The 23,591-nt window shown below is 36.7% G+C and overlaps 1 protein-coding gene across 1 annotated transcript in view; it reads right to left on the reverse strand.

Moving 5' to 3' along the window:
- Positions 1-2,936: 2,936 nt before the first annotated feature.
- The window catches only part of LOC127435082 (myoD family inhibitor domain-containing protein-like), a 30,776-nt gene continuing 10,121 nt past the window's right edge, over positions 2,937-23,591 (reverse strand). The window contains exons 4-5 of the mRNA XM_051688249.1: positions 12,411-12,695; positions 2,937-5,709 (exon numbers count right to left, since the gene is read on the reverse strand). Coding sequence (XP_051544209.1) covers positions 5,462-5,709; positions 12,411-12,695 — 533 coding nt within the window. The 3' untranslated portion in view covers positions 2,937-5,461. The remainder of the gene's footprint in view (positions 5,710-12,410; positions 12,696-23,591) is intronic.

Genomic DNA, 23,591 nt, shown 5'->3' on the forward strand with positions numbered 1-23,591 from the left:
ATCACTTCCATTGTAAATGCCTTACTGTAACCACGATTTTTTTTAAAACGAGGAACGAATTGAAAATATTTCTGTGATAATCTGTGATAATCAATATTATGCCACAAAATGTAGTCAATTGAGTTTAACTTGTATTTAACTCAAAAGTATTCCCTTAAAGGAGCAATATGTAACATTGGCAACAAGCGTTCAAAATGGGTACTGCAGTCCAAATTCTAAATATTGTAGAGTTGTCTCCCCCACCCCCTCCTCCCCAGACTTGAAGCTCACGTGGGTTGCCAGGTTGAGGACATGCAACAGGAACGAGCAAACTGACAATGGCAAGCAACTTACACTGTAAGTTGATCAGCTAATGTTTTTATTGTTTGCAAATGATAAACCAGCTCATGTGGATTTTTTATAACTCTGTCAATGTTAGCTAGATGTATTGCTGGCTTCCATGGCTGCAGCACGCTGTGTTTGCCCGCTAACTTGTTTCACATCTGGCAACCTGGGATGTCAAAATACTATTGGGAAATGGTCAATATTATATATATATATATATATATATTATTATTATTATTATTATTATTATTATTATGCAAAATACAATGTGATGGCTGTTAAAAGATATTTATGGCAGATAAATTTCCTCAATTCACCTCCCATTGGCATTGATGTACATATCGCCACTTACTGGGGCAGGAGGAGTATTTATAGTTAAAAAAAAGACTTAAATATTGATCTCTTTCTCACCCACACTTATCATATCACTTCAGAAGATATGGCTTTAACCACGGGAGTGATATGGATTACTTTAATGCTGCCTTTATATGCTTTTCGGACCTTCTAAGTTTTGGCCACCATTCACTTGTATTGTATGGACCAACAGAGCTGAGATATTCTTCTAAAAATCTTTGTTTGTGTTCAGCAGAAGAAAGTAAGTCATTCACATCTAGGATGACATGAGGGTGACTAAATGATGAGAGAATTTTCATTTTTGGGTGAACTATTCCTTTAACTTTAGACCCTGCAGCTACACATACTGTAAAGTATCTGCAGTCTCTCCCTCATAATTAGCACCAAGTAGCCAAAATGTTGGGCTAGCTGAGCCAAATGAGCCAAGCTCCATTATAAACATTACACTTCAGGGAACAATTATCTTTAAGTTCTATCTCATACAATCAGTTTAAACACTACTAATCATCATAAACTACACCCTTTCATAAATCATATATTTATGTGTCCTACTGTCCTCTTATGATGCAAGCATTGTGCAACCAGAGCCTTTAAATATGCAGTTTTAGAGTGCCTACAAAAGACTGGATTTTGGTCCAGATTTTCTGCAAAGACAGAGCAACAGCACACCATTCAGGGTGGGGGTGGTCACGGGCCACTAATGACTTATTTAATACTGTAAGAGAAATGACCCAGGGACCAAGGAGCGCTACATCTCTCCAACCTGAAAAACAGAAACAATGGATCCACCTTAATTGTGACATTACAAGTGTTGGCACAGAGAGGAACAGAGGGGGTTTGATTAAAAGCAGAAGAGGTTGGTGACTTAGTGAAAAGGTCACTGCACACGTACCTGGACTTTTCAACTCCCTCTCTTTCTGAGCAAGGGGAAAAAAAGAGGAATACAGAGAAAAAAAAAAAATCTCCCATGTGATAAGAAAAGACCGCCAATATTTTCAGCAATGCCATTAGTGAAATAAGATGGAAATTTCCTGGCAGGTGGTATCGGGGCAGAAAATGACAAAGGAGGGGGCAGCAGGGTGTGGGCGTGAACAGAAGGCAGGTGGGGCAGTGTTGAGGCTAATTGAGAGGTTAACAGGGGAAGAGGTTTGGCATAGGTCAGGGAAGACCACCACTAGTGGGAAAGGATGTAGTTCATCCTGACTTACGCAACAGTTGTGGTCAGGTTCTGCTTTTACAGACAGAATGTTTAGAATATGATACGTTTTTCAAAGGCCAATTTAGATTTCTAGAAAACAGAGACTGATGGCCAATATGTAAGGCATAATGCACAGCCAGCCAGTGTAATTATATATTCAGTAAATAAGTAGTCATGCCATCATTTGGGTATATATGGGAGACTAGGGCTAGATGTTACAAGGGCTATATCTAAATAACTGTAAATTTTGGAATCAACGGTCCAATTATGAAAATCTATGGTTTCTCTAGCAGAGGTTTTGTATGTTAGTTTCAAACACCTAGTTCAAAAGCCTCTTAAATTAGAATAATTTTTGTGAAATGATTCTACCCTCTAAAGTAAATTTTCACTATCATCATATTTTTAGGTAAACAGGCAAACATAATCAAACCACACTGGCAAACACTAAGGCAAAGGCCCAATTAGAATGAAGTATTCCAAGCTGAAATTAAAGTAACACTTGTATAGTATATTATTACTTACAATTCCCTAAAAATATATGAAAACATAAAATATCTATTGACAAGGCTGTTGATAGATTTTGGAATTGACACATGGGGTAACTACAACTTCTGTTAACTGGCACAGTTATCACACAATGCCAATAATCACAAAATGGCCAAACATCAGTAAATATACTGTTTTAGATAGTCACTAGTAAGATCAGCAGCCTGCAAATACACATCACCCAATTTAACAAGAGTGTACAACTTCCCTAACCTCTAATTCAGCTTGACACAGTCCTGAAACTATCACAAACCTTTACAATCTCTCCAGAGACATCACAATTTGATACACTGACTCTGATGCTAACGATACACATTATATCCATCTCTGAACCTTGTGCAGGTGAGTCAATTACCGCATGCCTGAATGCGATGGGGAAACAGCCCAGCTGCATCGATGCATGACATCGGCACCTGATAAACATTCAGACCACGCGCGGCATCTTGAGAAAACCATGTAGCTGATTTTCAGTGTATAATCACACAACTGAGGATCACAAGCAGATGTCTTAATCTCCAGTTTAACATTTTATTTTTAGAAAAATGTGTTATTGGTCCATTAACAATCAAGTACATACTGAAGACATTTAAAACTGTACTGACAACAAAGGAAAAACATGAAAACATCCATCTGAGTACACAATGCTTTTTGAGAAAAGATAAATATGGTAAGCTGTATTCACATTCTGTTGAGTAATTTTTCAAAATTATGGCACATGGATTTTCATATTTAGCACAAATTTTCTTTTTTATTTTAAAAGGCCATTTTTCATAGACAAGTGTTTTTTCTGATCGTCTGGAATTGCAATTAACTCCTGATAGACACATTTTGATTAATCGTGATTTGAGTGTTTAAATATGAATAAAAACCACTGTCTCTAAAAGTTATTTTCATTTTTAACTAGATTTTTGTTTTTTAATTAAAAAAGTATGAATTTTTTAAAACTCTCTTGAATGCTACAAAATTAACTGGGAAATAAATTAATTTGGAAACAAACAAATATCTCAGGAATGTGATGTCAGCTTGTCAAGTTTCAGCTTGACTTTAGCTGACTATTAAAAAAAAATAATGTTTTAATCATATGAATAGCATAAACAATAAGCCTAATAATACAACTATATTACTGCATACATTTGCTTTGAATCTTCAGTGTAAAAAACCAGTCTTAATCAGTTAGGTCTGAAAGTGGGTCTTGTCAAAAAACAAGTGTCTGCTTCAGGAGAGGTAAGAAGTCTGGAGAGGTCAGGTAGTTTGATTTGTTAACCTATTTTAGTTGAATGTTACAGGTCAGTACAGTCACACTCTGAGAGGTGCAGTTTGGCAAGTATGTCGTAAGCAGTTTCGACGAGATGAGTCAGACGAGTCACAAACACATATGAAGTACCGAAAGTATTACACACTGTGAACACAAAACAACAGTGTTAACGTTATGATGTTAATAATAGCTTACATAATGCAGAAAAATGCCAGCTTTATACAATTTGCAAAAAGAAACCCTCAGGCAATGTCATATGGACTACATGTATGATTCAACAGTCAAGGAAAACAACACTTTGCAATAGTATATCCAGTATTCACTTAAAGAAGACAAAAAAGTGATTTGCTATTGTAAATTTAGCAGAGTAAATAAAGAATAAGAATAAAGCAATTCAATAAAGAATAATAAAAAGTCAAGTTTACACAGTATTTTCTAGACCTTAATTACCTCGTTTCATACAACACACATGCATGTTTTGTCCTTCCTTTGATCCAAATAGAGCACAAGTTGCATATCTGCATCTACAATGGCCGCAAAATGTATTTGGACACTTTAGCCATACTTAAAATGTACAGTATGAATGTCATTGCATTAGATAACAAACTACTATCAAATTGCATCTGCAAACAAATGATGCTAGAGTGTTCTCCAGAACTAACTTCACTTTTCTGGGCAATTTTTGCCATTACTAGTTGGACACGTGCGACACGGCACTTGGTTTGCCATTTTATCTAATGCAATTATATCATACATTTTTAAGTGTGACTGAAGTGTCCAAGTACATTTGGACCACTGTACATTCTAAACTATTGCATGTATCCAGTTAATTTATCCAACCATAAAATGAATTTCCACCAACCTAATGTCATTGGACGTTGAGACTTTTAATGAACTGAGCTACAGTAGACACTACTTAATAAAGACTTCCAAATTGGCTATCACTTAAACAGCCCTCTTTTTTCAAGAAACGGTTCAAAATAAGAATCTGACTTAAAACCTAACAAAGGTTTGACCTCTGATAGTGTGAATGCGTTATGTTTCCACTCAAATTACAGTGATGTGCAAAGCAGCCTTAAGTCATGTGATGTCTGCTCTGCATTCATTTCAACAACTGAGAGTTATTGAATTTATAAAATGTCAAATATATTTAAAAAAAAAAACTAAAGGTGATAAAAACCTCTCCAAAGAGATAAAAATAGGATACAAAAAGACAAGCTCTGATATATTAAAGCATTGAATATAAAGTGCTAAATATCTGACTTAAGGGATAGTTCACCCAAAATTTATGCCATTATTTACTCAACCTTAAACATGTATAACTTTCTTCCTTTTGACCAAAGGAGTTGTAAGCAGAATGCTAGAGACTGACAGCCTCAGTCCCCATTTACATTCATTGTGTGGGAAAATATTAAATTAAGGTGAATAGTGACTGAAACTAACATACTGCCAAACATCTTTTGCATTTCACAAAAGAAGGTAAGTCATACAGGGTTGGAACAACATCATGGTGAGCAAACAATGACAATTATTTTTATTTAGGGTGAATTAGCCCTTTAAATATTAAGTGTCTATGTAGTTTTAGTCTACAAGGTTATGTAAAGTATGCAATGTATTGTTGTCCTTTTGTACAGTTTATATGACCTTTACATAGTCGTCTTAAGCTCAGGAACAGATATTTCACAAGTGTGAAAAGAACACACTCTCTAGCTCTCATTCTCTCTCACACACAAACACACACACTCCCACTCTATATCTGTCCTGGCTGTAGTCTGCATGGGCTTTTATGTTGGGAAACAGATTCCGCAACACTCCATACAGATCTCCAGGCAGTCCGACGACTCACAGCAGGCATCCATAATGCCACAGTCCATGTCACAAGGGCAGTTGCAGTCGTCTCCCAGGTCATCTGCGCAGCAGCAGCAGCAGGCTTCTGAAGTGCAGGTGCCGCACGAGGCCTGAGCCACCACCATATTGCACAGAGTGAGAAATTCACAGAACAGGCAGGCCAGGATGCAGTGGACACAGCAGTCTGCACTCAGGCAGAACATAAAAAAAATATATACATTTAATAAATATAGGAAAATTACAGAGTATTACATCAAATGAAACTTATAAACAAAACTCAGCCAAAAATGTTTAAAGTCAACATGAAATCCAAACTGAGAGTTTGGCCACATCCACATACATTTTTTTCATTTGAAAACTGTATTTTCAGTTTCCTAACCTCATGGTTTTTCAAAGTATGCCGAAATGAAGAGCGTTTTCAAATCGCTTCATTTTCAGTGGAGGAAAAAGGCATTCTAGTGTGTATGAGGCGAAAACGTAGCGAAATGAAAGCTTTTTTTAAACGAAACGTATTAGTGCGGACACGACCTTAATTAACATGCTCAGGGTCAGATTTACGAAACATTCTTAAGAATAGATTTCTTCTTAACTACTATTTTCTACTTATTTTCAATCTTAAGCAAAAAAGTTATGAATATTTTGTACTCCCAAAAAAACTTAAGAACATTCTAATCTTTTTTCTTAAACCGTCAATGCTTATAGTCAGATTCCTTCTTACAAACTTCTTATAAATTGTCTTAAAAACTTTCTTAATTTTTTTTCTTGAGAAGATTTTCATGAATTCCAGCCCTTCCTCTTCAACAACCTGGCTCTATTCTCTTATGTAACACCTACTTTTCACATCCACTCAATTGCCATTGGATAAAATCAAGTCCCCTCCATTTTACTTTTTTTTTTCTTTTGGTTGAATATCCTTTTTTGCTCATAAATACTTCAGATTTACATTTCATGTTGACTATAAAAATAATAAATGGCAGGCCTAAAAAAAACTCAAACAATCAAACTTTTCATTAAATCTGTATGCATGCAACAAAATTCAACCAAGACATAATAAAATAACTAAATGTACACAAGATAAAAGATTACACACATGCAAATGTGTAAGAGTAGCAAATCTCATTTCTGTTTGTGTTATCACAGTCAACCATATTGAGTGAGAAGACATAGCTGATTTCACTTCTACACTGCTACCACACGGTCGTGCCTATATGTGTATAAAGTGTGTATGAGTGAGTGAGTGAGTGAGTGAGTGTCTGTGTAGGAGTGAGAGCAAGGAGGAATTAGAGAAATTCAAAAGAACAAATTCCACTTTTGTGTTGATTTGTAGCATTGTGAATAAATTGGGTTATTATCATGCAAAAGCACAGGGTTGGTCACGTAAAGCTGATTAACAGCATCCAAGATTTTCGCCAGCAAATCGTTGCATTAATGTCATCTTTCCGCTCATCTCTGATTAACATTTAACCTCACACTCACAGGCCCACCACACACAATGGCAAATTACTGTTGTTTAAGATGACACAAATACATATTTTTGCTGGAGTGCCGATCATCTGTTGGGGTATTTTGTTAAAAGAAAAATGTCAGAGGAACCAAACAAAACACAGCTTTTGTTTGTGTGCATATACTGTAGTTATTATTGGAGAAAAAAAAAAAAACAACAAGTTGTGGTAGATGTCGACTTATCTTAAGCGCTTAACACTTAAACATTTAAATTGTACTATAAAACCAGACAGTAGAGTGCTAATATTACAGGGCAAGTGAAATTAACATGCACTAAAGGGAAAAAAAATAACAGTAAAAACAAATCTCACATGCAAAAAAGAACATCTCTTACTCTGAAACTAAGACTACAGCATCAGTAAACAGCACGGCACACACTGTGCTTTGGTATAAACAGTGTCGTTGAGATTAACAGTGAACCCCTACCGGCCCGGATGTGCTGCTCGGACCTCTAATCAAAAGTAGAACCCAAACTGCGGTGCATTGGAGAAATCACAACGATGTGGTGTGTATCGTTATGAGTCTAAAATGTGAATTTGCATGGCTTTCATCAGTCCGTGGTGAGCTGTCAGAGAAAACGCTGGGTATGATTGGGGTAGCAGTAAGGAGGGAGAGGGGGAGAGAGCAAGGACGGGGCCTAAAGACCACTGGATGCTCATGTTTGTTTGATCAAAGTTCTTTTTTTGCAGGCGGCGGAGCTGACCAGCGGTGGTGCTTTGCAGCCTGGATGGTGTTTGAACATGAAACAAGTTTGCATGCAGGCCCACCAAAGGCTTAAAACACCAGCTTTTTGAAAGGTCAAACAGGCGTACTTTTAGATTTCATCCGTGCCGTTGACTTTACGACAGCTACATCAACTGTTTGCTCAGTCCTGCACTGGGCCTAAGGTTAATTCCTTACTTCTTTACAAATTTGCATTCTTTATACAACGGGGCCCAAAAGTCTGAAACCACATTGAAAATCTGTGATCTAAAATCTAATGTAAACCAGGAAATAAACAAAGTTTTAGGATTTTGAAAAATGTAAAGTAAAGAATGTCATGAGATACAATAGATAAGAAATATTTCAGATTTAGCTCTCTCTCTAGTTCACTCTTTTGTACAAAATGTTAGATTTCCTTTGCTTCCATTGAAGATGCTCTTTGGAACATTCTCCAATCATGCTGGATAACTTAGATCATCAGGTTTTGCATACATTCCCATGGCAGTTCAAGTGCATGCTGTCATTAAAGCTAAAGGGGGATATACCAATACTGGGAAATTCTGAAATGTATGCTGATTTTTCAATTCAACTTGTTATGCTATCATTTGCCATTTAAAAACTTAGAAAAATGCTAAATGTATTTTCACTAGTCATCTCAATCTTTTTTAATCAAAGCGTGTACATGTATAGCTTGATTACTCCTTTAATTAGATTTGATTCGCTCCATCCTATGAAACAACTACTAAAAATTTCTCTTGTCCACACCAATTCTTTCATTCTATTTTTCTTGTCCTTTTTTAACTAATAATTTATTTTTAGAAACAGCTTTAAAAGCTACAGTACATAATGAATTCCCTTGGATGTATAATTTATCAGCAGCGATTAGTGTGAATCTTAAGGAATGAAAGTCTGTGTAATGCACACAGGAGATGGGCTGCCTTATCTCAGCTGCAAAACCGACATCGCCTCCATAAGAGGGCTCATGTTTAATGTCAGCCTGAGTAAAGGATGCCCAGATTCTGAGTGACCAAAAACAGCCTAAGCACCTCCAAGGAAATAGTTTGAGACATCTGAAAAACTCCAAAGGCTAACATCAAAAAGAGAGGCAACGTGACATAAAACAAGCTGGAAGAGTTGCAGGCCGGCAAGCGGCTACAGGAATGTTCAAATCAAGAAAGATTGACTGGTGCACAGGCTGTACATAGCGGCTTCAGAGACCAAATGAGAGGGGAAAAAAGATGCAGTGAACAGTGCAGTTAATTTGCAGTCAATAAGTATGAGTGTGCAGAAACATTTCTGAAAGAGAGCTTCGGATACACTTGGGAAGTCGAAAAGATGGGAAAAACAGAGAATTATGAAGCACTGGATAATGACCGCACTAGCTTTTGCGTGCATCCTGAAGCTTTAATTTAATTTGTCAGAGGGATTTTTAGATGAGTACATGCTTACAACACAACACAAATCACAAACACACCATCACTCAAGGTCTTAACCCACCAGCAACAAAAAAAAACAAAAAAAAAACCTCTCTCAATTAGTTGATTTTCTGCTGTTATCGCAGCCAGAGACGGCAGCCAAGAACACAAGGAATTGCAATCCCTTGAGCGGAGATCTTGTAAAGCTTTGTTCTTCAAGCTTCCAAGGCTGTTTAGAGGCTAATTTCACAGGCAAACAGATTATGGTAATCCGTGTAAACATTAAAACACAACAGCTTGCATGTTTTCCAGGGGGAAATTACTACTTGAGAGAGAACATATTGATTCAGAACACAGTTTCGACAAATAACAGACACACAAGCCGTAATAAGACTTATTGAACTGTTCATGCAACATCTCCAATTAAGATTTGAAAACTATGACACCTTTACAGAAACACACTTCTGTTAAATCAGTGGGGAGAAAATTTTGTTACACATAAATCGCAGTAGGTTGTGCATCACCTCGCTATTACAGTGATAATTCTGTTCTACAACATTCCAGTGTGGGAAACCCTCACATAGTCTCTTGCCTGTACAAACACAGGTTTGGGTTTTACCATGTGTCCCCAATGAGTGTGCGTGCCTGTGTTTACTTTCATGCAAATGTATTTTTTTATATCCCTGAAAGCCCCATGAAAACAAAATGAGGCTTTTAGTCAAAGCAACTTTTAGTAGATATTCATAATCTACAGCCTTTCTCTTTCCAAATGGACCATATTGATGACTCATCTTGCAATCACAGGCTTAGATTATTGTCCAATCAAATGCTCTCCAGATTGAAAATGTCACAGATGCATTTGATGCAATATATCAAGTTGCTTTACAGAGAAGCTTAAGTACTCAACAGATGCAAGACTTTCCTTGATTCAAAAGTCTTATGGTATCAGGCAAGCATGACTAAATATTAAGCACTAAAGAAGCCTAGTGCACAGGAGCAGGTCGTAGGAGCCAGAGAGCCGGACTTAATGAGAGGACACTGTGAGAGAGGGGAGATATGGCCCCTGCTGAGGTGGGGTTGACACATGGCAGACCCCCACTCTCGGCAGTCTTGTTAAAAGGTCACACCTTGGTCACCATTACTAATGCACCAGCAACCTCCTTCATTACTGTCCGTATACCATCACACCTGACAATGTGCAAGCTGCTTTCTTCAGATTGGTCTTCTGTTTTTCCTGCCCATTTACAAGACAATACAACACCACGGAAATAAAGAGATCATTCTAGCTTGAGTTATGAAAGATGAAATGAAGGAAACAGGAAACTGAAAAGAATTGAGAAGTCGCAGATTAGTTGCTGTTAAAGCTGGAGGTGGTGACAAGGGATGCACAGAGTCAATTTGCATGTAGGATGGTGTGTGTATGTGCATGTGTTTCTGTTTTACCTACTTTGTAAGGACCAAAATGTCCCCACAATGTATGAAAACCTGAAATCACCTGCCTTATGAGGACTGCCCCATTTATTCAAATGAGTTAAAGATGATGTGTGCAATTTGCTCTTTGTTAAAATACTTCATCCTATCCTAGGTTAATATGGAGAGACAACTGTAAGTAAGCCACTGTGTGTCTGTGGTGGCTTCATACATTGCTTACTTTGAGCATCCCAACTAGCCCCCAACACTGGCTCAACCAATGGTGTGAGTTTTGGGTGGGACTATCTGTTTAGCCAACCAATGGATGATGCAGAATTATTCAGGGAAAGCAGTTTGAAAACTATCATTATTTGTGCTATAACACACTTCAGCTTTAAGGTTTAGGGGTAGGGTTAGGGTATAAAAATTAGGGATGTGCGAGACTAGTCGACTAAACAGTTCTGATGCTGCTAGTTGACACTGGAATTACTAGTCGGTCAATATTTTTCCCTGTTAAACTGTTCAGCATTTTTACACATTTACATTTGGCTTTATATTATTACTAAGGCTAGACTGTCATGTTAAATTTACACATTTTAAATATAATTAATACTATAAATATTATTTAAAAAAAAAAAAAAAAGAGGATATCTTGAGCAGATGTACACAAAGTTTCATTTTACCGCTTTGCGTGCTTCTTCCCTCTCTCACTCGCGATGCGTGCAGGAAAATGCCCTCTTGCAAGACCGGCAAAGTAAATATGGAAATCACTTTGGTAGTGCGGGAAGCGGATTTCCTAAACGTTGTCTTGCAAGTCGCTATGAATGTTTTCACATTTGAGTCTTTAAATCTGAGAGTGCTTAAAAGTTATTTTCTCGCCGAGCTGGCTTTTTCAAGCGCAGGATAATCGCCTCAGGTGAGTCAGGTCCCATCTTTCACCATACCATGTTGACATTAAATTAATATTGTTCATCAAAAATTCATGCTTTTAAGTAAGAAGCCTAGAAAATTACTATTTTTGGCTAGGAATGCAAATTATTTTTACCGTAGTGATCAAGAAGGCTTTTTTCAACAATGCGTGTCGACTGCTTCTATGGGTTAAACCCTTTTATTCTGTGTGCATTTCATGTTTAGAACAATACATTTGGGTTATTGTACATTTCTCACAGGCCTATATTTTAATATCCTAGCTATTTTTTTCTTTTTTTTTTACTTAACTGTTGTTTAACGTTCTTAGCCGAACAGCTGTCATATTAGATCATAGGCTAATGCACATTATGAAATATGTGCAACTTTTCAGCAAATGTTTTTTTCTCTCGTAGATTTGTCTTACCTGTGAATTATTTTCAAAAATGTCCTGACTGTTTTACAAAGTTAAGTTACTTTTACTTAGTGATTTCCATTTAGAACAGGCTATTAGGATTGCTCTATTGGTCCTGCACTATTCACTCAGTTGTTTTCAATAATTATGCCTGTATTCGCTAACATTGATTCATTAAATGCATGTCTTGTTCTATATTTAATGTAGCCTACAGTGATGATACCGCACGTCAAGCACATCGCAAATAAATGCCAATTTTTCAGAGGAATTTAGCATCTGATTTGGCTGTTGGAAGTATTTTAAATGGGTTGCTTAAAAACGCAATGTTTTTTGACTGTTTTCTGAGGGTTTCTTTCTTTTTAGACTAGTCGACTCCAACATTTTCCTTTAAACGTCGGTGAAATTAGTCGTTCCACACATCCCTAATAAAAATATATTGTTAGCTCAACATAAAAACAAAATAAGTCAATGGAAAGTCCTCATAATGAATGAAAACCAACCTGTGTGTGTTTGTGAGTGTGTGATGTCACCTACCCTCTGGAATGGAGCCGGGTTTATGGGAACCCATAGAGCTGATTTTACTCCTTCGGCTGGTGTCACTGTTGACGGACAGACTGGAGCGAAGCTTTCTCTGCACACGGTGCGAGACGGGTGACGGGTATTGTTTTCTGGGTTCGGCGGTTGGGGGCTGCGTGACCCTGCAGGGCATGCTTTGGCCGTTATTTAGCCTTGCGTGCAGGCCGTTCTGCTGGCTGGCAGCCTCCCTGTTGCTGGCATGCTGCAGGGATGTTGTTGGCTGGGGCAGCGGCTGAGGTTGAACTACAGAGAGGGAGAGACAGAAAGAGAGTTATTTAAAAGCTTGCAATCATCTGTTTAGACTGAAGAGACTTCACAGCTGTAAATTGGGTTAGTAACATGGTTTGGCTGAAATGACTGACCTTTATAGCATTTTTAATTTAATATGCAATGTAAAAGTGGAGAAGAAAAACTTTATGGTGAAATATGTGAATGACAACTTAAAGGAACAGTCCAGGTTCAATAAAAGTCAAGCTCAATCGACAGCATTTGTGGCATAATGATGATTACCACAATAAATTCATATTAAATTTTTCAACTTCGTTGCCATGATGACGTAACGCTGTAAAATCTTTAATTCACCTAGAACAGTTGTCTGCAGCAAAAACATAAATTTGAACAACTTTACAGCTTAAATAATACACACGTTTTTACAACAGAATTAAATGTTAGTGCTTTTATAAAATTATAAGCTTCACATTTTTGCCTTTAAACCCTCCAAAAATTGGCCCCATTCAATTCCACTGCAAGTGCCTCACTGATTCTCAATTTTATTTCTTTTTTTAAAGAAAAGGAGGGACGAGTCAAAATAATTTTTTCCTGCTAAACAGAGAAAATGTGAAATTAGTTCTCTTAATTGTTTTTTTCTCCTTTTCATTTTGGTGGGGGGTCTACACTGACTGCAAAATTATTGTTAACAAGATGAGAAATCCAGCCCACCTCTTTATAACAACAAATTACCCAAGAAAGACACTGACGGGAATGAAAACAACACAATTAATAACAGGCAGTGGCGTTTTTATCAGCCAGACATGTACACTACAGCAAGCAAATGGGAACATACCTACTATTAAACACTTGGTTGCTGACTACTGTGCTTTATTTTTTTGATTATGATTACATTAAATAACTTTGATTGTAAAATGACTAATGGATGGTCAATATATCAATATATGACCAATAGATGGTCAAATGCTCAATAAATGGGGGAAAAGCACTCATCAGCAGTTTTCAGTGCCTTACACTCTCAGTTCAATTTTATTGTCACCTGATTCCTGTACAGCTAGCCTTGTTAGTACCTTACATACAAAGAAAGTCAAGCTTTTAATTTATAAACACATTAACAGTTATTTGAAGGCTGTAATAATTAACTTATTAGCTGATGTTTCTACATCAGGACAATTAACCTGGAGCAACCTGTGGTAAAGTGTTTTTCTCAAGGGCACAATGGTGTGGTTCATGGGATTGTCATTTGTGTCATTTGAACCTATGACCTTTCAGTTACCAACTCAGATCTTTATCCACTAGACTACACTGACTTCTGCCAAGTTGAGGCTCAAAAGGGGTTGAAGCACAAGCCTTTGAACCGATCTAAGAAACCGGTTGCACATCCATTGCCAGAGACAGCGCAAACGAACAACATATGGTGTTGGAGTCATCTAGTGCAGGCTAATAGGATCATATGAGCCAAACGAAACGCCAACGGTCAACGCAATCTAAAAGAAAAAGTTCCCCCTCAATGAAATATAAATGTTGCCTTCAACCCAAGGCATGATAGGTGATAAAAATTGAATACCGCACTAACCATAAAAACAAGCATTGTCTCACAAACGGTGGTTGCTGACAGGTCGCATTATAACACCATGTTATGGTGCAGAAGAAAGGGAGGGGAGGAAGAAAACAGTCCAAATTGGTCTTCTGAAAGCTCTGCTTCCAACATATCAACAACTGTTGAGAGTGTACATTTGTAGTTGAATAATACATGGTATTCCGCTACACACTCTGTCAAACACATCACAGGCAAACAGAGGGTGAGTGCTTCTTGACTATCTAAGCAGCATCCCAATTTGGTCCCCTGGATCTGACAGCCTCAAATATCCTGGGAGCATTTTTAAAAGGCCAGTGTTTGATGGATTCATGAAGAACACACAAATATAATTGCCATTTGTCACCACGCGTTTGGCGGATGCCCCACACGGGGACGCCGAGCCGGGACGCCCAGGAGAGACTACGTGCCATTGTGGCATCGCTCTCTATGTAAAACTGTGGATAAACACCCCTTGCCTTGGTGTCACAGAAAACAGCTCCGCTGGAAGAATTCGAAATTGCACCCCAAAGACGTGGAAGCAGAGCATGGCAGACCTCCCAAGAACGAATATATATGAACGTCAATGGCGTGGAGCAGCATAAACAAGATGGCAAAAATTCGGTCAGGCAGGAGGATTTTGGAAGGTAGGTGAGACAGGGCAGGATGTACTCTAATTTGCACTGCTCTCTATGGAGACTTAAAGGTAAAGTAAGAAAGAGATAGAAAGAGAAAAAATAGAAAAGTAGGTCCCTGTATTTTTAGTAGCTTAAGGCATTTTAATATTTCATCCTGAGAGTGGAGCTGTTTGCTGTGGCCTATTAGGATGCCCATCAAACGGAACACACATTAATTCACTTGTCAACTCACATCATCCAGCTAAACTGCCCCCATCCATTTCTTTTCATCATTTTGTAATGGCTAACAATCCTTACCTGGTACAAAAGTGTTGGCCGGTGAAAAACACCAAGCGCTGGTCGGCACTGAGAATGTGAAGGTGAAAAACTCCGATCTAAAGTTGGAAAGGTCAGCATCTAACCTAAAGTTATGCAGAAGCCTTTTTTAAACAGCTTTATCTTTAGTAGGCTGAAGGTATAGTTTAATAATCAAGAACAATATGCTTAGATTCGTTCAGGTTTCAACGAAAATTACAACAGCAAAGTGTACCGTTATATTGGCTTTTTGAACCCAAGGCTAATTTTTTGGTTTTCCCAAAAAAAAAAATTGGCTTCTTTGAAAAATATGAATAAAAACAACTGAAAAAATAATCCTTCAGACAAGGAATTCTGTTTGAGAATTTGTTTAGCTCAGAGTATATTACATGAATGCAACACAAATACCTGTTTAATGCTCCATGTGCCCGTCTCTCTGATTGAAATGCTAATTTGTAAATGTGCTCTGACCTACCAGGAGAGTTCCCACCATCTCCCAAAACAGCCTAGGGTGGCATTTCTCCTAACAAACACCTATGGCAAAGCTTGCACCTTTCAATCCAAAGCAATATACACTCTCATTTAAAATTACGTCCCCGTATTTATTGAAACAAAACCATGGGAATTTGGTTGCAGGGAGGGAAAGCAGAAGGAATATTATTAAAAAGGCCTTTGTCAGAAAATATCCATCAGCATATTAAAGACGTTTACAGTCTGACCTTCCAACTTGGTGGCAAGGTCTTATTTCCTTAGAAGAGGCACATGTTTAAGAAGTACAAGAATTTAAATTTTAATTTATGGTGCATTTGATCTATTGCGCATGTTGGATTCACTTTGGACGTATGCAGGTTTTCTGAACCTACCAAAGAGTAAAATGAATGGTGAAAATAGCATTTTTGTTCACAACCCAATTTACTTTTGTATTCTGACATCTTCCAAATGAAATGGTACATTCAGTGAGAAAGAAAAAGAAAGGTAGGCCAGGACTTGATTTTATCCATCATGAACTGATTGGATTGTGAATAGTAGTTTGATGGGTGACAGGTGGTTGGAGGGGAGGAGTGTTAGAGGCGGAGCAAGACATTACATTTTGATGAAAGATTATGAAGACAAATTAAAAAAACAAATGGAATAATGTGCACCTCTGAACCATGCACAATAGGACCAGGGAAGTGCATTAAGAAACAAAATGAAGTTGAATTTAAGGTGCTTGGAACACCCAGTCCTTTCCTGAGATTTTTTCATGCACAAAAGATTTATTTATTTTTAGTTCAGTTATTTAAACTTTCACCCAGTTTGGGACTTTCAAACCTTTATTTGAGACTACTATGTGTCTTGATCACAGTAATTGCCCTGTTCTTTGAAGCCACCCCAAAATGCTGTTTTAACTCTATTATGGCACTTCTTCCGGTTTGCTGGCACCCTGCAGTATCTAATTTCTGAGAGACACCGTAGCTCACATCTTATTTTATACTCATTTCAAGCAGAAGATGAATAGGTAGTTACTATTACTCAGCTGTTTTTGTGCTACGGCACACTTTTAATTCTTCACAATCATTTAAATTTGGCTGTTCTAATGAAACCTGTGTAGAGATGTGACACCTGAGAAGGCGTTTAACATTCTAGGGCCACATTCTTTCGCAGTCATTCACTGTCTGCGCTGCTCGCTTGCTCTCCTTTTCTTTCACTCCATCTCTCCCTAACAATGACAAGCCAAGTCGGGCATCTGGGATTTACTAATTTCCAATTTAGTAATTTGGCTGCTGATTGAGTGGAAAAAATAAGCCCTTCGAACCTTGTTCTGCTTAATTACATTTTATAAGGCAGTCAGCAACGTGAAAGACAAGGAGAAAGATTGCAAAAGCTTGAGCTTTTCATCAATTATACTTCTTTTTCCAATCTGCATTTGCATGCTAGCAATCAAAATCATTAAAACCCTTCAGAAAGCCCTCTATCCTTTGCAGAAGTACGATATGGCGGAAAACCACTCTTCTAAGCATTAAAATCTAAGCATTAAAGTAGGGCTGAAACAATTAGTCAATGTTGTAGACAACGTCGACAATAAAAAATTGTCCACTAAAATTTTAGTTGTCGAATAGTCATTTCAAACGCTAATGAGATAATTTGAAACGCTAATGATGACTCGGAAGAGCAGCACTTCAGCTCGCGCATGATTAAGGAGAGGAAGAAAGAACAGCTCTTAGTCCAGATGCACTCCAAACTTTCCAAACAGATTAAGGTGCTGTAGATTGCAAAGTATATAAAATATATTACAAAAATACAAAATAAGTATATACAGAAGCAGTGCTGTCGTGACGTGAAATAAAGCGGAGCTGTACATGGCGTTCCGCTGAAGGAAAAATTGCCTGTCAGAGCGTCTAAAAAGGAAACACCCCAGCATTATATCTTTAATGCATCCTTTATTAAAGTTCAAATAATAAGGAAGTGGTTTGTATAAATAAGCACAAACTCCTAAACTGGCATTTCTCTATGCAGTCAGAGCCACTTATATTAAAGATTTTTCAAACAACTCCCAGCTGATACACTATCTCGTGCAGAGATGCTCACCCATTGTGCACGCTTGCTGCAGCTAGATTATAACATGATGGCTCGCGACATAGTGAATCATAATATGTGTCACGGTATGTGTCTTATCGTTCAAAAAATTAATCGCCAATACGCAGCTCTATTAAGAAGAGAGAGTTTGTTTTTTGTGAGCTAAAGATGAATCAAAATCAAGTGAACAAAAAGGTGACAGAGTGTAGACTTAACCCATTATACAAAAAAATAAAAAATAAAAAAATAAAGGTTTTTGATGTCTTTTTTGGTTTGTTTTCCTATATAAATATCTAAAACTCCTTACGAACATTTACTTTAGGAGCTACACTGCAGAACATAAAAATTTTATTGGATAATGTTGAATATAATATTAAATATTTAAATATTTTAAAATATCTAAAAATCCTTAAAACAATATCCATTTACCTAAAAAGCAACATATAAGATATTTAGACTTGCTTTCAGAGAATGTATCTTGAATACAAGTGTATTTTGTCTTTACTGCACTGGCAGAAGTATAAACAAGTGAAAAAATACATGTATATACAAAATACATTTATAGGCCTATTCAAAATACATTCTCTGAAAGTAAGTCTAAATATTTTCTATGTTGCTTCTCAAGTAAATGTTTCTACTTATGATTTTTAGATAATTTTAAATGGAAAACAAGACAAAAACACTTGATAATAACGGGATTTTTTGCAGTGATTTTTTTAAAATGAATTAAACAATAAAAATCCAAAGTATTTTTTTCCCCTTTAATTCAGCGAATGTCATTTAAAGATATTTTTAAAAGATGATTTTGTCCTCTTATTGTTAGTAAACATGTTTAATACAACCTTTTAAGTCGAGGCACAAGTCAATGATTAATCTTTGCAGTAATCACCTGAATAGTCAAATAATCGTTCTAATAATCGTTAGATTAGTCGATTATTAAAATAATCATTAGTTGCAGCCCTACATTAAAGGCATGTTGTTGTCATTGTGGTGAAGTTGTCCATTGATAATATGAGAAATGTTAATAAAGCAATTAGAAAGGCCTTGCCTTACAGTGATTTTTACTACAGGTAAGGGGTGTTCTTAGGTAGGAAACAAAGCAAGAATAATGCTAATATGGTTCATTAGCCGTTTATAGTTGCCAAGTGAACTCATGGCAACTTGGCACATTAATACAGCATGTGCACTCGTATCTGTATTTTACAATGGTTTAGAAAACAATCTTTTTTATTTCAAGTCAACATGTTATGTCCATTTATTTATTTATTTGGTAAGCAGCCATGCAATAAGTGGGATCATGTAAAGTCAGTCACACATGATCACCCTGTCAGGGTTTATTTTGCGACAATGACCAGTTGACTGTACATTATCCCACTTATCAAATGGCACCTTAAAGTAAACATGGAATCTAAATACCCCATTTACTTTCTTAATGTACATTCCTGGCTTATCTGTTACTTAACAGACCAAAACAGCAGATGAGTGTCACTCACTGTATGATATTCGGTGCCACTCTTTCCCATTTGCACCTTGGTTTTAAAACCTTAAACAACATTCACACAATCCCAATCCACACCTCATTTCCGTCTATCTGTTTCCATCATGGGGGAATGGAGAAATGCCATAAATGCAAAAGTTCTTCACAACTGCAGTTGTAAAGCACACATCTTGCAAAGATTTAGCCGTTTTACACAGCTAACACATTTTCTCGAAAGATCAATTATGACGTGACTCAGACCGAGCCTGAGTGAGCTGCCAGACTTCATACGTCAAAGAGTACTCCACCTTCCCTCCCGACAACTCCAAACAAAAACCCATCAACACAGACGTGATGAGGCTGGGGGTGTATTTTCAGTTTCAGTTACATCTGTGACTCAGAGATTCCACCAAACTCCCTGAAAAATCTCAAGCAGAGAAAACATTCCAAAAGGAAAAGGATTTGAACAAGGATCCAGCAGCAGTTGGCATCTCTTAGAGGCTATTGGATGTAAATAGGACTTTGGACAATCTTGAGGTGAAGGTGCAGGAGTTTACTACAGTGTATCAATGACAAAGTACACTGAATGAACATTGAACATTTTAAATCCAAACATTTTATGCAGTTTTTAAAACTATATAAAAGCCACCTATATTGTAAATGAAGTTGCTAAAGATGTCATTTAAGAACCCTAAAAGTTATAGTCTCTATGAGAATGAAGCTCAAGCCACCTCTTTTTTCTGAGATGGTTTTCGATGGCCCAGGCCCACTTCAATTCTACACTCACCGAGCACTTTATTAGGAACACTATGGTCCTAATAAAGTACCCCACATGGTCTTCTGCTGTTGTAGCCCATCTGCCTCAAGGTTTTACATGTTGTGCATTCTGAGATGTTATTCTGCTCACTACAACTGTACAGAGTGCTTATCTGAGTTACCGTAGCCTCTCTGTCAGCTCGGACATTCTCTGTTGACCCCTCTCATCAACAATGCGTTTCCATCCGCAGAAATGCCACTCATTGGATGTTCATTATTTTTGGCACCATTCTGAGTAAGCTCTAGAGACTGTTGTGCGTGAAAATCCCAGGAGATCAGCAGTTACAGAAATCCTCAAACCAGCCCATCTGGCACAAACAATCATGTCATGGTCGAAATCACTGAGATCAAATTTTTTCGCCCATTCTGATCTGCATGATTTTATGGATTTTATGGCCGATTAGATAATCGCATGAATAAGCAGGTGTTCAGGAGTTCCTAATACGTGTGTATACTGGTAAGGGGTTCCCTCACTTTTTAACCATTCTTTCTATAACTTGAACCGATAAAAACTATGAAAGAATCAATTCTACGACTATGAATCAATTAATTTCTATGACAAATTAGGGTTCCCACACTTTTTAACCAATCAGTTTCTGACTTTTCCATGACCTTTTCAATAATTTGTGATTACTGGATAAGGATTTTTTAAATCATTTTGATTCAGGCTGATTCAATAATGAATCATACAGACTAATGTGTGAACCAAATTGACTTATTCATTGAAGAAAAGTAAAAAAACAGCTAACAAATCAAACATCACCATGGCTTGCAAGCAAGTTTTACTCAAGACAAGCTCTATACAAGAGCAACATCTGGCCGAGGAAACATTTTAGAGCAGAGCATAACTAGAAAAATACATTCAGGGTTCATACAGATGCTTCAAAGTTAAATTCAAGGACTTTTCAAGAACATTTTTATTTGTTTTCAAGGACTATGCTCGAGATGTCATTAAAACAAATTATTTTTTTGTTAATTATAAATAAAAATATTTTATTCATTCAATTAATTTATTTTTATTAAACACCACTTATTGTAAGTACAGCATATCTTAATATGCATCTTTAACTACATATTCTCACAGTAACAATTCTTGGTTCATTCATGACAAAATGGATGTGCAGTTGTGTGCTCCCTTAAAACGCACTTCGCTTTCCAACAAAAGTGAATAACTGGGTCCGTAAACAGTAGTCCAATTTGCAAATGGGTCATTCTCAAAAAAATTTGACTTTCCAACTTACAAAATATTGAAATTTTCCATTTAGTTTAGTTTTTGCCTATAAACGCTGAAGGTAAACATTTTTTAACATGTTGACATTACTTTTTATTCATAAAGGACAACTTGGCTGTTGTTCTTTCATTTATTATTTAATTTTGTTTCATGAACGAATTCAGTTAACACTAAGTTAACACTAACGAGGGTTAAATGGGTTACAACACCACATTTTGAGGGTTAAATGGGGTACAACACCAAATATTTTTGTGTGAAAATATTAGTTAAAATGTGAATTCATAACTTTTAAACATGCTGGCAAAATTATTTATTGATTTTCCACAACTTTTTGTATTTAAAAAAACTGTTAAAACATTGATAACACCAATGCCATGAAATCAAGGGACAAACATTCTTTTTAAATTATTTAAATTATTAATAATAATTTTGTTTTGCTTTTTTGCACACTTGTTCGGCCTTGCACTAATGCTTTTATTAAAAATAAGTACAAAATATATACACAAATAACTTTACATGTCATAGAAGTGTCGTACCAGATGAAGGGGACAAGGATTTTGTTTCAGGCAATTAACAATTTCAAATATATTTTCAAAATCATTTCATATCATTAAAGTTTAGGTTATAGAATTATACCCCCCGCCCCCCCCAAAAAAAGTAAAGGGACATGTTTGTCAACATATTTTGATACTGACCCAAATGTTGTCAGAAATAACCTATTTTGTGAGAAACAAAGCTCTCTTTACACAAGGTGGCACTAGACGGCTCACAAAACTAAATCCTCCATTGATCTGCATTCAAATCTCAAATCGTTTTACATCTCATATAATTTTTTCACACTGGAGAGTAAATTGCAATTAAAACTGATAGTTGCAAGAATTCATACTTGTTAAATCCGCCACAGCAGTATCTATAAAATATACACTACCGGTCAAAAGTTTTGAAACACCTACTCATTCTTTATTATATTTTTTTTTTTTTTTTTTTTTTTCACATTTTAGAATAATAGTAAAGTCATCAAAACTATGGAATAACATAAATGGAACTATGGGAATTATGTTGTGACTAAACAAAATCCAAAATAGATAAAAACTGTGTTATATTTTAGCATCTTCAAAGTAGTCACCCTTTGCCTAGAATTTGCAGACATGTACTCTTGACATTTTCTCAACCAACTTCTTGAGGTATCACCCTGGGATGCTTTTAAACAGTATTGAAGGAGTTCCCATCTATGCTGGGCACTTATTGGCTGCTTTTCTTTATTATTTGGTCCAAGTCATCAATTTCAAACCCTTTTTTTTTTTAATTAAATTTTAGTTTTATAATGAAATAAATTAATATGGTGGCACAATTATATTTTTGTCTACAAAACTAATTTCCAACATTTAAGCATACGCCTTCAGATCAAAAGATTTTTAAGATCATGGGAAACATTTCAGTCAAGTGTTTTAAAACTTTTGACTGGTAGTGTATATTTTTTAAATCCTCCAGTGACAATTGATTGTGATTGGCCCATTCTGAACAGCGCTGCCAAAAGTAACAGGTGCCACATGACAGTGCTGTCTATGCGCTGCCTGCTTCAACAGAGGTCTAGTGGTCTGTCGTCGTGTTTTTCCGAAAATAAATAAATACATTTAGTTCATTAAATGATTTAACCAATGTATTTTAAGATTTTCTATAATTCAAGAACTTTTTAAGCACCTCTTGGTGAAAATTGCTATTTTCAAGGGTTTTCCATTACTTAAATTTGAAAAAGCCAAATTCAAGTACTTCAAGCACTTCAAGCACCTTGTACGAACCCTGTACATAATCACTATAGAAATGTACATGACTTTTCCAGGACTGTTAAGATTTTATTTATTTTTATAACTTTTCCAGGCCTGGTATTTTCCAGGTTTTACACGACTGTAGGAACCTTGCCTAATGGTGTGGACATTTCTTTGTATATAAAGCTGATGGTGATTACCATTATTCCAATAAAATCAGGTTGAGCTAGGCACTGAGTTTCTGGGATAACAGTGAGACTCCAGGGGCAACCTAAAGCCAGCCAGGAGAGTTTATTAAAAAATATATATATCTATGGACAAGGTTCCTTTATTTGCCCCGTTTCAATCTCAGCATTAACTGCACTAATGTGACAGCTGTGGGTCACTGGACTATGTCTTCGGTGTGCCAATCAAGACTTTAAGCCCAGGAATCAGGCTAAAGGACAGAGGGGCTCGTCTGTTTCTGAGAGGCTTTTTAACGGGAGATGGCCATATCGATTTTAGCTGTGGCAGGGAGCGCCGTGTGAATGGAGTAGGTCGGTGGCTCCCTGGTCACC

This window comes from Myxocyprinus asiaticus, chromosome 45 (assembly GCF_019703515.2).
Source record: "Myxocyprinus asiaticus isolate MX2 ecotype Aquarium Trade chromosome 45, UBuf_Myxa_2, whole genome shotgun sequence".
NCBI lineage: Eukaryota > Metazoa > Chordata > Actinopteri > Cypriniformes > Catostomidae > Myxocyprinus > Myxocyprinus asiaticus.